This window comes from Octopus bimaculoides, chromosome 12 (assembly GCF_046866305.1).
Source record: "Octopus bimaculoides isolate indiv1 chromosome 12, ASM4686630v1, whole genome shotgun sequence".
NCBI classification, from domain to species: Eukaryota; Metazoa; Mollusca; class Cephalopoda; order Octopoda; family Octopodidae; genus Octopus; species Octopus bimaculoides.
In genome coordinates, this window is record NC_142939.1 from 66,428,614 (window position 1) to 66,445,809 (window position 17,196).

Sequence of the window (17,196 nt, forward strand, 5' to 3'; positions counted from 1 at the left end):
AGATGGTATACCTGATGTGCATTCTTTGCATTGGATTGAACCCTTCCGGCATAATATCATAACACTGAGATGTTGAGTCGTTGAGCATTCTCAGTGGTTAAATATGCAACTTATATACAGTGAAATTGCACCTGATAAGATCTTGTGTTCCCCTCCACTATATAAATGTGAGTGTATGACTAAATGTGTGTGTGTGTGTGTACATGTCTGCCTGTCCGTGTATATGTATGTATGTATGTATGTATGTATGTATGTATGTATGTATGTATGTTTGCATGCTTTAAGCGACCGAGTACTCATTTCGCGATGTACAGAGTTCGTCATATAACTTCGAACATTTTCACTGACAGCTCAAAAAAAAAAAAGAGACATAAAAATTTAGAATTATGCGAAGAATCTCTGCATGGGACTCAGAATCTCCTATTGCCGTTGCAATGTTGAATTGTATGTCTTACAAAATGAACTGACTGTATATATTTCAACACCAACATTAACAAGTGTTAAATTTATGAGAGAAATAAAACGACAACTGCACCAACAGCATCAATATCAGTAGAATATTGTAAAAAGAACGTCAGAAACAAGAAGAAAACATAATGAAAATGTGCAACATCATTTAATAATTATTCGCTCTCGTCTCGTCTAAAATATTCGTGCTTTGTTGAAATCGCCTCGGGAGTTAAGTATTTTAATATATGCCGTCATCACTTTTAACAGAACACGAATAATGATCAAAACAATGTCAATCACAAATTTGTTTCTGAATTCCATCTTGAATAAATTTAAAGGGAACAACTTTCAATAGCATAGAATTCTTGTGTCAGTCTTCTGCACCCGATTTCTCAAGAGTTTTGGTTTCTTTTTCCATTATCATCCCGTGTATGTACGTGTGGGTGGAGTGGGTGTTGGGTGGTGGTGAAACTTTTCAAACACATTTTATCCATGAGATGTCATAAACATGAACTCGAAACGGGAATTCATTGATGGAGAGAAAAAGAAATGTTAATTCAAGCAACTCAAATAGTTCATTGGTCGACAAAGTGCAGCGTCAACGAAGAACTGAGGCCGATGTAAAGTATATTCGGTTCCTACTTTGGCACAAGGCAAGCAGTTTCGATGAAGTGGGATATATCGGTTAAATCACCCTCGTGCTCAACTTACTTTAACAACCTGTAAAGGATGAAAGGCAAAGTCGACTTCGGTGGAATTTGAACTCAGAACATACGGACGGACGAAATGACACAATTTTGCCCAGCGCCGTAAATTCAGCCAATTCGCCGCCAGCCATGTAATAAATATCAAAAACAATCATATAATTATTATTCAAAATAAATAAAAGAAAAAAAGAGGTATTTCCACTTCGTATATGTGAAGTAACTAGATGTGGTGTCTGAAGAGATTAAATGATTTGAGACCCCCATAAACCGCCAAGAATTGAATTAAATTCTTATTTATGACAGGCTGACTGGGGCATTTGAGAACGTTTTAGCCTTAGACATAGGTTTGGGGCGAGTAATTAGACAGGGTAGTTTTTGCTTCGTCACACTTTCTCTATGACGATATCAACAGAACCACTTCTTACCTTGATAGAAAGCAAAGCCAAAACAAAAAAAAAAATTATAACATTAATCAATGTTGCAGATAAAAATATATGTGAATACAAATAGCTTGATCTAAGAATTGAAAGCTCGTTAACAAGGCGATTGGTTAACAGAAAAGATGTCTTGTTTTAGCGACCTATGCGCAATATTATAGAAATTCTTAAAATCCTATATCAACGTAAAGCCTGTAATTTGCAGAGAAATTTCTAATTTGGTTGTTTTATGTGTTTTTCAAACGAATAAATGACGTAAACAAAGTCGAATACGAACCAGCATTTAAATTCTGCCATTAAAATAATATTCCAGACACGGCTGGAAATTTTAGAATTTTGATTAATCGTTGTTGTTTAGAAGATAATTCTGTTTTATTGTTCTTATTTCTTTATGTCTTTTTCACGTTAGGAGAAGCATGACATCACAGCGTTTACAATTCCTTTCGGAGTGGTGAGGTAGAACCTCATAAAACAGTGGCGTAGTTCAGCTGCTTAGAAAAAAATCTAAGGGACCAGATGGTGGGGGTTAAAAAGAGGGCGAGTCAGGCCCCCGTCGTCTAGAATAAGCAGGGCAGTTAGATTTATAATTCACAGTTTGAGACATGTTTATGTAAGCATCATTTTGTTCCCATTGTCATTATATACACACGTGAAGTGTTCACGAAAAATATCTAGATATTTGTTGTTAAATGGCAGTGAATAAAAGGAAGGATTTGGTTGAAGAAAATATTAAGCGTAAAAAGGTTTAATATTCATTCTTTCTCCAATTATATGATGTAACTTAAATAAATCTACAGCAACAAGGTATCGAAACAGGGTTGTGTTCGTTTGAGCAACTTGTACGGATGAAACAGGTGAATATCCAGAATATAAAGAAGCTGGGAAAGAAATTATTTACTTGCCGTAGACGAATACGATTATGGAGGCTATAGTGAAAAATATATGGGCTGTCTTCGTACATGGGCCTGTAAAACTGTAAAAATAGCTTTGTTGTCTTGTTTATGTGTTCAAAATTCGGTAAGAAATTGACGGTATTTTCTTTCCAAAGACAGATCTTTCTATACTGCGAAAGAATAATTTCATCAGTTGAAGGTCGTTAGATTTGTTAGGAAGAGGATCAATAAAATAGTAGAATGTTACATCACTCTTAAGAGAAGAGAAGTGTGAATTCCTCTTTGTCGCACCTTCTACTAAAAGCTGTTACGTCACACATAGAACAAAATGTGTGCAAATGTTGCACGTTCTACTAATTACTGTTATGTCACGAATAGACCAAAAGACTTACATTTTCCTGGTAGGTGTCTCTTCGCACATGAAGCAAGCAAAGGAATATATTTGCTGCACATTCTACTGAAAAGGCATTACGTCACACATGAAACAAGATATGTTCAGATGCATCTTTTTTACACATTTTACTGTAATATATTCTATCAACTGTTACTAATCAATAATCTAGATGTTGCTTCAAGAAGATAACTTTTCATTGAATCATAAAAATAAATGACCACAGAAATAAGTAAAACTCTGTTACACACTGAAAAGGAGAATTTCGTCTCTTTTATAAGAACGAAAAAAAACCCCTATTATTTCCTTCACAACTAAACGAAATAAAGTGCCAGTGAGAATGATATAAAGACAGAGAAAGAGGGGGAAGTAGGGAGGAGAGAAGGAAAGGGGGGGGGGAAGAGCAGAATTTTTTTATTTAATTTCTTGCTGGAATCTATTCCACTTTTCAAACAATCTACCAATTGATAATTCTTCAATTCTTCTACAGTTATCCTGGATCAGTTCTATTCTATATTTGAAAACGATATTGATTTCAAATAGTTACATACAAAAATAGGCAATTTTCGATGGGAAATCGTGTTGGAGCGGGCGGAGAAGATATGTAGGGCGGTTCGCATTCTGTTCATTCTTTATTCACACACAACAAATGTTTAATTGTCTCCGAATTCGAACTGTAAATCAAAAGTGGAACTAATATAGCCGGAAGCATGTTTTGTGAATCTAAAACATCATACACACACGAAACAATAGACAAGACTGAACATGGAAAACAGGTCGATAGCTTGGAATAAAGTAATGGATTAATATCCGAAATAATAGTTTCTTATTTCTGCACCAACGTGTCATTGTGTGTTTCAATTACGAAATTAAGCCGGCATCATTTCATGATCTCCGGGATTGGAGCAGATGGGCAGGTGCGTAAAATGGAATTATAAACGGATACAATGTTCGAATTGTCAACAGTATTGGGTGGGATATTGTCAGGCGCATAACAAGCGTGTGCGTGTGTGTGTGTGTGTGTGTGTGTGTGTGTGTGTGTGTGTGTTTATATATAGATACATACATACATAAATACATGCATACATACATGCATATATATATATATATATATATATATATATATTTATATATATATATATACATACATATATATATACATATATATATATATATATATATATATATATATATATATATATATATATATATATATATATTATATATATATATACATACATATACATACATACATACATAAAGAGAAATGGATAGATAGATAGATAAATAGATAGATAGATAGATAGATAGATAGATAGACAGATAGACAGACATGTATGTATGAGTTCATAAGCGAATTTAGACTCGCTTATACTTAGTCACAAAAATTCACACACTCAAATATGCCAACACGCATTCGGCTATATATATGTGTTTGTGTGTGTGTGTGTGTGTATGTGTGTGTGTGTGTGTGTGTGTAAGAGAAAGCGAGAAAAACAGATACACGCATTACGTGCTCATTTACAGTTTCCTACATATACTTATAGGCACATTCCTATGCACGCATGAATGTGTGTGTGTGTGTGTGTGTGTATGTGTGTGTGTGTTGTGTGTGTATGTGTGTATGTGTGTACATCCTAGATTCCTGTTTTCAACCACAAATGATGAAGCTAAGAAGCTATCTCTAACGTTGTCATTATATGTACAATTACACCCCTGTATATTTTGCGTGTAGGGGTGGTCGGCTAGGCGTATTATTATTATTATTATTATAATTATAATTATTATTATTATTATTATTATTATTATTATTATTATCATTATCATCATCATCATCATAATAATAATAATTATTATTATTATTTCACTTTACCGTAGGTTTTGTTGAAGCTCCTGGAGTCGTTGTTGTACTTCTCAGAACACTCGGTATTGACTGTTCTCATAGCTTCTGTGAGAGCGGACAGCAGCCTGCTGTCAGAAGTAAACAAGTTTGTATTGCAATATATCTCCTTTGTTATCTACTTTTCCCCTGGTTTATGATCGCTTACAGGTTCACTTCTCCCACGTTAATATAAATACGGTCATATATTAGGACCAAATAGTTTACGTAACTTCTATTTTCGTTAAGGTTCAGGCCAAACATTTTCAATCGATAGAAACATTCTGTTCTGAAGTATATTTGACAAACTTCAGTCCTCAAAGTTAAATGTGAATTATAAAGAGACCGTATTGGAGCCAACATGTCTTTTATCCATCCAGATATTTCCCATTATTAACGGAAAATAATTGTCATTCAAGTAAAAGGAAAAAAGCCTAAGATATGAATGAATGCTGCAGCCATTGCGCTACGTGAGGTTTAAATAATTCTATGCACTATGCCGTAATGGCTGCCAGCAGGTTTGTATGTCGTCTGCTTTTGATTTCTTTTTATTTTATTCTATTCAAATTGTCATATTCTCTGAAACCATTTCAGGTGCAGTCTTTATTTTATTTTATAAGTTCTCTTCGATATCTTGCATTGAATTATATTGATTTTTCATTTCTTTTACCAGAAACTGCGAGGTAGTTCTAAGTTGTGAAATAAATAACTAAACCAAACAAACTGCGTTCCACAATGTCCACCATTTGTACACCTTGAAAATGCGTCTCCGTTTGTGTGGAAGCCACTTACGAAAAGCCGGACGGAATATATATTACAAGATGGAAATAACTCTTCATTATGCTGACTTGTGTCGTACTGACGCCTCTGTTTGCCTTTCGAAAAATTTCAGATGTCACTCAGTAAAATTTTCCTAAGTGTTCCATCAGATACGAAAGTGAGAATTAAGTATGCAGTCAAAGTAGAACAAATAACAGTTGACATTTATCGGAATCGCATTGCATGGAGAGAAGTCTTCCAAGGAAAAGGAAGAGATGTACCTGTTTCAGAAGGTAGATCGAGATGGTACAGCTTAAAGTTTGAATAATTGTCCTTGAATCAGGTTCTGCATGCACTTCCGTTCTCCTAATTAAAGTGACTGTGTATGGTTTTAAACTAGTTAACCATTTATTGTCGTATCTACACGAGTATAGGAACTGGCGGTATTGTTGCCTGCTTACTGTAGTTCGATGATACCAATGAGATGATACCAATGGTCAGTTCTTGTGAGAAAGTCTCAACTAGTCCAGCTCTTTTTCTTGGGTTGTTTGTCTTTGATAATCCGTAGATTATCAAAGATATAGAAAAATGAGTATTAACTCAAATCCACATTTTTGCTTTAGTTTGGTGATTGTTGAAAGAAAAGGGATTCTATATTTGGGAGTCCTGCTATAGAAGCCATGTCCAAAGGTTTTTTTTTTTTAACTAAATGCAAGGTTCAACACAGCGGTATCAGACAATATTATGGAAAATAATTATTATTGTAAACGATTCAATGAGGGTTTCTCTGTCTCGTCTCACCGTCTGCTAAGTAGAATCCTCGTTTCGTGTCCCCCGAATCATAAACAATTGGTCTAAGAATTTCGTTAATCTGCGAAACGAAATCCGAATAATCAGCTTTGCTACATTTTTCATTATACATATGATCCAACAGGTATGAGCTAAGGCTACACACCTCCACGACGACGACGACCACCACCACCACCAACAACAACGGCAACAACAAATACAATGATGACATACTGTTTCCTAGTTACTTATTTTAAGATTTTAAATAGGTGAATTGGGGCAGAAAAAGCGAGAGGAAGAATGGTTGCAACGTCTAAGTGTAAATAACCGTGTAAATTGAGATACATGTATAGGTTTATCTGGTCGATATTCATTTCGGGATGCCGCAGAGTGTTGGGCGAAATAAGCATGTAAACGGAAAGCGAAAGGAGTGTCTAGAAAAGAGTGAACGGGAGAAGGATTTACAGGAATCGCTTCGTCTGAAGTCTAGACACTTCAATAGGAGAAAGTGAATTACATCAAATACGCAAAATGCTAAAGAATAATGTTTAAATATGAGTCTGTTTACTGTAAAATCCTGTAATGGAATCTGTACATATACATACACCGCAGAGTGGGTGTGGGTTACTCTAGATAGAAATTTCCTTTATTCTGAAAAATCTATTACTTTGGGCGTTTCATTCGCCCTTAGATAATATATTAAAAGAAAATATCAATTCTCGCTAGTCATAGAGAATGACAACAATTTAAAATATATAAATGAAATAAATAGAATTCACGAAAGAAAAAAAATAGTCTTTTTCTGATAAATTCAACGAATATAATTTGAATTATCGTTAAAAATCTGCTTCCAAAATATGGACTTTCAGAGAATGCTATGACATTTTGAAAATGGAGTAAAAAAGACGCAGCTGTTTCCTCGAATCGAAGATCGATACCTCCACTGCCTTATTAGATATTTTATTGAAAGTTCCAGATTAATAAAAATGTTATTATTGAATACATTTATACCATTTTCTAATATATATTTAGAAATTATTCCCGTATATATATCGCTGTGTGTGTGTGTGCGTACACGTATGTATATTTAAAATTCATTACGGTAAATATACATATGAGTACTCGCGTGTGAGCATGAATACATACGCACACACACTTGCACACACACATGTATGTATTGTTTTATATATATATATATATATTCATAATTTATTCCCAAAAAATAAGTGTAGGTTAATAATACGTACACATACATACGCACGAATATACATGGTTACATGCATATATATGCATATGTTGAGCGTGCATACACACATACACACACACACACACACACACACACACACACACACACAATCACTGTGGTGCTCCAGCATGATCACAGCCACTTGGCTGAAACCCATAAATAAATAAATAAATAAACATATATATATATATATATATATATATATATATATACCTATCTGTTTTCTTTCTCTTTCTGTTTGCATATATATATATATATATGTAAATATATATAAATATATACTTATACATGCATATGTTTGTATATATATATATATATGTATGTGTGTGTTTGTGTGTGTTTGTGTGTGTACATGGAATTTCGTTAAATATATTGATTAAATAATGGAATGGTTTCATAATGTTAGAAATTATATTTTTGGAACATACACTCTAGCTATTTCGTTAGAATCACTGAAATGTATAACATTTCTATAGATATCCAATACACTTGCGTTTGCACAGTGTAACCTTTATTGATTATAAGTATTGCAGATCGAAGGGATTTTAACGATCAGCAACGACGACGGTCACATAAATATAATAGCGTACATAAATATAAAACGCGATATGCATGCAGTATATATGCGTACACGCACACATACACACATACATACATATACATACATATATACATAAACATATATATATATGGTGGTTGTCTACTCCTTAAACAGAGTTTGACCACCTCCTGCACCTACACCTTAGCCCTTTCATGGCGTCTGATGTGGCTTTTTAAACCAGACAGTGTTTTGAAAAAACACCCACACAGATTGCACCTCTGATTTGCACTACCAATACCTGCAAGTAAGTTCTGCTCATTGTGGATCCTAACATGTCTTTTAAGACCCCCATTGGATTTGCAAACCCTCTGGCACACACCACATTCAAACGTGTGCACAGACATATAATCAGTATATATACATACATACATACATATATATATATATATATACACGTATGTATGTGTGTGTACGAAATAACCGGAGAGAGAAAAACATGTGTAGGGATTAACGGTTTAACAAGATGAAATATACATATATCTATGTATTTATTATGTGACGGACCAGATTATTAGATGATGCAAGACACTGCTTATCACAAGGCACTTTGCATAGTTTTAGCTTTCGAACGTGGCCATCCCGCTGGCTATGCGACTAGGGCAACATTCTCACCTGATCGAAAGAATATTCCGTCGCATGGTTACCCATTTATTTCGGAGTGGATTGGAGAAACGTGAATAAAGAAGAGATGCACTACCACTTCAACCAACGGCAAGGTTGTAACTGTGTTACGTTTCAGGTGTGTTCAATGACAAGTTAAATGATTTACATTAAAAACGCTCAGAACTTTCCGGACAACTTAATGTGTGTGTGTGTGTGTGTGTGTATGTGTGTGTGTGTGTGTGTGTGTGTGTGTGTGTGTGTGTGTGTGTGTGTGTGTGTATACGTATAGATCGATAGAGTAAGATAGATATGCACGCGCATATGAAATAACAATTGAGAGCTTATATATACATACATTTAGATACATACATACATACATACATACATACATACGTGTGCGCAATTGTACTTGGACTTTTTGTTCTGCTTAAGAGATAATATCTATCTTCGCCTAATGGTGTCATTTGTCTTGTTCATTTGTTCCAGTTGTGCATCACCAAGGCGATACACTAATAGCTTGTTACAGTACATATATTTCTTCTGTTGAATACCGTTTTCTGGGCAATTCAATCAAAGCTATTCAAAAACTTTGCACTCATGAATGCTTTTAATTGAGGTTTTGGCTTGGATTTCATACCAATCGTTTGATAGGATCGGATTCCACTACGTACACCACTTAATGTGGTTAACTTAGGGACAAATCTCTAATTGTAATATACATTAAACTCTTCGAAAATCTGCGTTGGAGAATTTGTGACTCAAGAATAAGGAATTCCAGTTTGAACCAAGTCTGTTTGTATCTGCGAAAGTGGATGATGTTTGCTCTGTTCCAATAAAATAACGAGCAAATAGAAAACTAATAAAAGAAGCTGCGGCGGCAAAGGGTGTCACGTTTAGGGAACTTAGTGCCGTGAACGGCAGTGAGACCAAGAAAGTCCAAAGCGGAGCTGAATTGCAACTACTACTACTACTAGGTTTCATACACACACACACACAGACACACACACATATATATATATATATGTATACTTATATACTTATATATATATATATATATATATATATATATATATATATATATATATACACTGTATACAACGAGTTGGTTTATAAAAATATTATTTATGTAGTATATATATATATATATATATATATATATATATATATACATGCGCGCGTTTGTGTGCGTGTGAGTATACACATAAACGCATATACATATATATTGACATATATATGTAGCGTGGTGTGTGTGTATGCTTATATACACCTTTCTATAACAAGTATCAATATTTGTGTATTTGCTTTAGAAAATATTTATTGTCTTCATCGTTCAGATAAGAACGTCAAAATCAAAACCAATCTATGCGCGACAAACATTACACATATTTTCCAATCAAATAATTTTCCTGTGCTTCCATCGATTACATTGATTTCATAAATAGATCAAAGAGTTGCCAACAGAGAGAAAAGTACAATAACTGGGTTGTTACCGTGCTGAGTCTTTGTAAGCTATGTTTAAGACGTTGCTTCATGTTTTCATAAATATGTTATAGAGACAAACCAGTAGCATACGTTCTAATCAGTTTCGGTTCTGTCTATCAATTTAAAATTATGAAATGAATGGGTGTTAATTTACTGTCTCCGAACCGTGAGGTTCTTCCTTGGATTTTTCGCTGCGGGCCGGAGGGTTAAAACTGACGGTAAGACATAGAAGATAATTTTCAGTGTGTAATCATATGCACATATGAATGAGTATACACACAAAACACGCACACCCATATATATATATATATATATATATATATATATATATATATATATATATATATATATATATATATATATATATATATATATATAGTGAATCCAACAAAGAACAACAACAAAAAGAACAATAACTCGAGGACGTGGTACAAGTACTGTATTATCAGACGTTCAGGAAAGAAATCGGCAACGATACTCACGCGGTTACATTTTGAAATATATACGTATATATATGTATATATATATCATACATACATCCATTCAAAATGATACGTATTCACTCACATATCTATGTGTGTAGACATATTTTCAGCGATTTATTGTCACTGAGTTTCACATACGAGGATATTGTTTTTTGATTTCATCTCACCTCTTATACATGGTATAAAACCTATATATTTGAAATAAGAATAGACAAGGTGTAACTTACCTGCTGTCCGTCGCAGAATAGTGGCCGTATATGATTCATTGTTATTTGTTTCTGTAGCGATATCTGTCAGCAATATATAAGAAAATCATGACAATTTAATAAATATGAATATATATATACATAAGTACATAAACGAGTGCATGCATATATATATACATACATACACAGATTATCTCACGCATACGCGCATACACACATTCATTTATATATGTATACATGCAAAGTATGGGGGTTTAATTCACAGGTGATCTAAACGATGATGTACGCTAGGTAAGAGCTGTAACGGATTACTAGGGCTCCCAGGTTATAGCTGAGATGGTAGTTATGGATCCATTGTAGATTTCTGATGCCGCGGATATACAATTGTTAAACAGGATGTCAGACATTAAGGTAAGGCAAACATCTCAAGTCATATACAATATTATTACAGGAAGAAATTCCAAATCTTACAGCTGTTTCCTGGAGTATGGGCTATTCCTTCATCAGTGACTAACTGGGGAAAATATAGAAAATGAGAATGGTATATATCAATAAGATGGCAGCATAGAGGAAGGGAATAAAAGAATATGGAGATGGAAAGAGAGAAGAAAAAAGAGGCATAAAATTCATAGTTCAACTTCCTGAAGAAACCAGAGCATGAGTCCTTAAGTGTAATCCTGCGTATACTCATGGATCTAAGCAGGATTACACCTAATGAGTCATGCTTTGGTTTCTTTGGAAAGTTGAACTAAGAACTTTTATGCCTTTTTTTTCTTCTCTCTTTCCATCTCCTTATTCTTTTACTCCCTTCCTCTATATTGTCATCTTATTGATATATACCATTCTCATTTTCCATATTTTTCTCGCTATTTTTTCTCTGATTACGGAATATCCTATACTCGTGGATATCTCAGAAACAGCGATAAGAATTTGAATTTCTTCCAGTAACAATATTGTATATGACTTGTTTGTCTGTTATTTTTTCTTTGCAATATATATATATATATATATGTGTGTGTGTGTGTGTGTGTATATACCAATGTATTGGCGGGTCGAGACAGTAATGTTTACACTCTACTTACCGAGCTCTGTACAATAACATATATTTAAACTGCGTTTCTTTCTAATCGTCTGCTTCCATAAATAATGTATAGGTGACGACTGTTCATTTGTAAGTCGTTTGTGTTCTTATATAGAAAATCGACACGAATCACATTCGTACAGTTTACAATTTTTCCGTTAAGCTCGAGATTTCCAGAACAAAATATTTTCGTTCTGACGTGCTTTCTTCAAAATGTAATGGGAAATTTTGTTTATTTTCGTTAACTGCTCGCGTCTTCACTAAAGAAATCTAATTTGCTTGTTTCAGCTGTCTCTCAGTACAATGTATTTTGTTTGTTATTTTAAATTCCTCTTCTATGCAGTGAGAGTGTGTGGGTGTGCGTATACGTGCGTGAGACAGCAATCTTTAACACAGAAAAGAACACACTTTCATTGAAATTTAAACATCAATTAAGTAGTTATATATGTAGAACTATAGCTTTGTATGGATATATTTATCTCCAGACGTATGTTTATTAGCTTGCAACCATGTAGTTTTGCTTGTCAATGCGTATATTTTCTTGTTATATATATGCATACATAAATATTCTTTTATTTGTCTATACGTGCATATGTGTGTGCGTGTGCTTAACATTACATGATAAAGGTCACCTATGCTTTGCATATTTGTGCAATTTAATTAATGACGTGTAACTGTAACCTCCTTAGTTGTGTCTCTTCCTGCTTCATGAAGCTTGTATGTGTGTACGTATGCATGTACATATGGATTTATTTACATATGTATACATTAGTCTACGCGCGTATACATGTTTGTATGGTATATGTGCATTTACATATATAAGCGTATATGTGTGCATAAATATACATGTATATATGTATATATGCGTGTGTCAATGTGCCCATCTATTTATATGTATATATATATATATATATATATATATATATATATATATATATATATATATATATACATACACATGCATATATGCATTCACAAACACACACATACACACATATATATATAAAATTCTTCTTTCTACATACGTATCCTATATCTATCGCCTATCAGTTATCAATTCGCGCAGAAAAAATTTCCTCTTCATCACATTTTTGGGGTTTCTAGTGTCCACATCCACACACGACTCCATGGTGTTGCATCTCTCTACCCACAGTATCCATAGCCATGTTCCACAAATTTGAACCCTCTTCCATCATTGACTTTCCCATGGTGATAATAAAGTATCATTAAAGTTCAATAATTTTCCTTATTTGCTCAGCAGGTATTGATGGACTACACTCCTGGTGTATTGAAAGAAATATTTTTGATATTCTGAAAATTCCTGAAATGAGGCATGTTTTTGTGACCTGGTGTTTCGTATAGTTTCTTTTTGTTTTTAGTTTCATTTAACTTCACACAACATATGACACTCTAGATGCTCTTATCGGAGCGCTGACTTTTGCAGAGATTCAGGCTCCTTTTACAAGTTACGTTACTCCACTTTCTGACCAACCGGAGGTTCTTTAAAGCGTCTGGCTAAATAAGGATTCTTGAAATCTAATTTTCTTCCTGATTATAAGATTTTTTAGAATTTGTATTTTGAGCCGTTCAGCCGGTCACTAATTTGGACATAATCTAGATTCTTGTTTGCATCATTTATATGAATTTCTTAACCAGTATTTAACTGGGTGCTATATGGGATCTCAAATAAAACAATTATACAATAGTCAAAATATTACCTTACCGTTTAACATTAAGGAAGATATATAAAGCTATTTGCGTGCCTCGTTTTATTAACGATACTTGTGTATATGAATCTTATGAATACTACAAAATGCTGAAGAGGTATGGATTGTCTAAAGTTGTATCTTATATAATTTTAAATCTGAATCCGGCTTAGATATCCCTTAGGCTATTACATTTTAGAGCCACTTATCTGAACTGCGAAGAAGAATTACGTAATATTTCAATAGAAATTTACTGAGATGAAGTACGCCCACTCAACTTAATTTGATGTCGTTTTAATTTGTTTAGTTAGAAATATGATTTAAGACGACATATATGCTGCTTAAACTGCTTTGAGATGTTGAAGCCATAATGAAGTTTCTCGATGAGTTAGAGACAGAAGCTAAGTTTCTCTGAAATAAGGTGCAGTTCAGTAAAAGTAGGAAGAAAAGATTCCATGATTTAATCCTAGATACACCATGACTAAAAACAAAAGAAATGAATATTTGTAGCTGAAACATTTTTAACCACAGATCTGTTGAACCATCACAAATCTGGAGCTGAAAATACACAACCGTGACTGAATGTGTGGCCGATGAGGCTTATTATACTAGCGCTGCTGCTTCTGTTTTATAACTACCTTGTTATAAATCCAGTTTCAAGAATTTTGTCGATTTTTAAAATAAGTTTTGAACGCTCATTACTTGCGTCACTCCTTTGTGATTGTGTACGGGAAACCTTAATTATCCAAACATATAGCACATGGTTAATACTCAAATGCTTAAATGCTCAAACTGTTTCAATGAAAATAGAAACAATACAAATAGGAATTATACGCAGACGACCAGGAGCACTGCGGGAGAGGTGAGGGTGTTTCTGCATTTTGTGATGGTCAAGGTTTAACTCTAAATTTAAGTCTTCTCTGCTATTTTCTGAAAGTTTCGAAGACGAAATTTGGAGATTAGTTTCAGAATACACTCACTTGAAAGGAAAACATAAAACTGCAAACACTAAGAAACAATGGCAAAACTAGTGCAGGGCTCTGTATTCTACAAAGTGATTGATAAATATATAAATATCTTAAAGTTCCCTAACGTTTATATATATATATATATGTGTGTGTGTGTGTGTGTGTGTGTAGGTATGTAAGTAATGTAATGAATGTATATATGTACGTATGTATGTATGTATGTATGTATGTATGTATCAACAAAATGCTTTTTGGATTGAAACATGCATAAAATGGACATGGGAAACTTTATCTACAGACTTTCAACAAAAAAAAAACACGAAGTTCAAATGAAAATTAATCCTCAAATTCGGAAAAAAACTGACGTATATATGAATTATTGGTTAATGGAACACAGTTGTGTATTTAATGGAATATATAAGGCAGAAAACTTTCTATTTATGTAAATAATCCATACACATCTACACGTAAATATAAGCATTAGAAACGTATACATGCATACATATTTATACACACACAGATACAGACACACGCACACACACACATATACACACATACTTATGTATATATATATATATATATATATATATATATATATATATATATATATATATATGTATATAATCTCGCAATGTACCGAAATAGAACCACAACAATGATGGACCTTCTGTTAATCCTTCTGTTAATCCTTCTGTTAATCCTTTTCCTAAATAAATACTTATACATCAGTTTCGGCTGGCACTGATTCAGTAATCGTACATCGGCCAGAATAGAGCGAAAAATCCAAATTTCTACGAATACATGAGAGCTTCCAGACACAAATTTAAGGAATGCGTACCGAGTTCTATATTTATTTCTATTCCTCAAAAAGAAAGTTGAAATAAATTCTTAAGTCAAGTAAAAAAAGACAGCAAATAATTACCAAGTGTAGTTACTATTATTTTTATCATTATAATTATTACCTTTGCACAGCTTCTAACGCTGGAGATGTACTACAGTGTCAGCTGTTCACTACCAGTGAACTAAGGTAACACCCCTTATTTTTCGAGCAACTTTCGGAGTATTCAAGCGGTTTCAAGATACCGATACGATAAGAATTAGGTTCACAAAGAACAATTCATGGGGTCGATTTGCACCAGCATGGCCGCAGTCAAATGACTGAAATAAGTAAAAGAGTAAAAGACACATACATAAACGCATACATGTGTGTGTGCGTGTGTGTGTGTGAGTGTGTCCGTGTGTGTGTGTGTGTCCGTGTGTGAATGTGTTTGTGTGCGTTATTATTATAGTTCCTGACAGCATTGGACATCGCAGAAACTTTATTAGTAAATTATATATATATATATGTGTGTGTGTGTGTGTGTGTGTGTGTGTGTGTGTGTGTGTCTAATTGATGTTGTTTTTTCCAACTGCAATGAATACCGGTAATCTAGCGACATTTCTAATGACGTTTTTTTTTTTCTCCCAGTGGTTAATAAGAATTAAAAAATACAAAACAAGCAATTACAGAGAAGTGAAATGAACAATCAGTACAGTTGTTTCCTAACTGTCTGCTAAGTGCATCAGATACACTCTACATTCCTCTTAGAGGACACATGTCCTCTTCTTCAAAGGGGAAACACGAATGTATTTCGATTTTTGGCTTTCTATTTTCGTTTACAACTTGTCTGTAGGTCAGGCGGAAAGCCAGAATGTACCAAGACTGAAGATACATACTGCGAAAATGATGAAGTCATTAGTAAATACCTGATTAGTTTGGAACAGTGCCAGTACATTAATCGAACAGGAAGGAACCTCAGCAGTGAGAAATCTGAAATTCTGTATATGATGCAATTACCTCAGGTTATGAGAAAAATAGTGTCCACTGGATTTTTTAGTGATGTTCCTACTCTCTGGGATAAGTTGAATGTTAATTCTGTTATGGACCAAATCTTATAGAAATCATTATTATTTCTTTACTATTAAATAGGCTATACTGCGGCAATCTGGCAAGAACTAGAGATTGTTTTAGCTGAAGAATGGATACAAATTCCTTTGGAAACAATTGAAACTTTGTACCATTCCATACCTCGTAGAAGTCAAGCTGTAATTACTACCAAAGGCGGTCCTACCCTATATTAAAATACATTTGTTTGAAAGTTTAAGGTTTTTCCATTATTTTGTTCAACCCCTGTATATATAGGTTGCTTCTATCACTGAATTAAAACCTACCAACATTAAGGAATACCAGACACCACAGCGTATCTTACAATTTTAAATATTTCATATCGGAAATCTCAGTTAAAATTACACATTATCTAATTTCATTATATATCAGTTCAGTATCAATAAATACTTTTCAACGGATTTCGTGAGGACGATTATCTCTGCTTTGGACAAACTAACGAACACATGATGCTGGATTAAGATGAAGTTGACTTCGAAGCATTAGTGAGAACAGTTTTCTTCAAACAGACATCAAAAATGAAATACAAGGCCTCAGGTATTGAGACGTAGAACCGTTATACGATAGC

At 33.8% G+C, this 17,196-nt stretch overlaps 1 protein-coding gene across 2 annotated transcripts in view; it reads right to left on the reverse strand.

Annotated features, from left to right (window-relative positions):
- The window catches only part of LOC106884468 (neuronal acetylcholine receptor subunit alpha-10), a 215,093-nt gene that overhangs the window by 78,754 nt on the left and 119,143 nt on the right, over positions 1 to 17,196 (reverse strand). For both annotated transcript variants that reach the window (XM_089361246.1, XM_089361247.1), the window contains exon 2: positions 10,950 to 11,012. In XM_089361246.1, the coding sequence (XP_089217372.1) occupies positions 10,950 to 11,012 (63 nt within the window). The remainder of the gene's footprint in view (positions 1 to 10,949; positions 11,013 to 17,196) is intronic.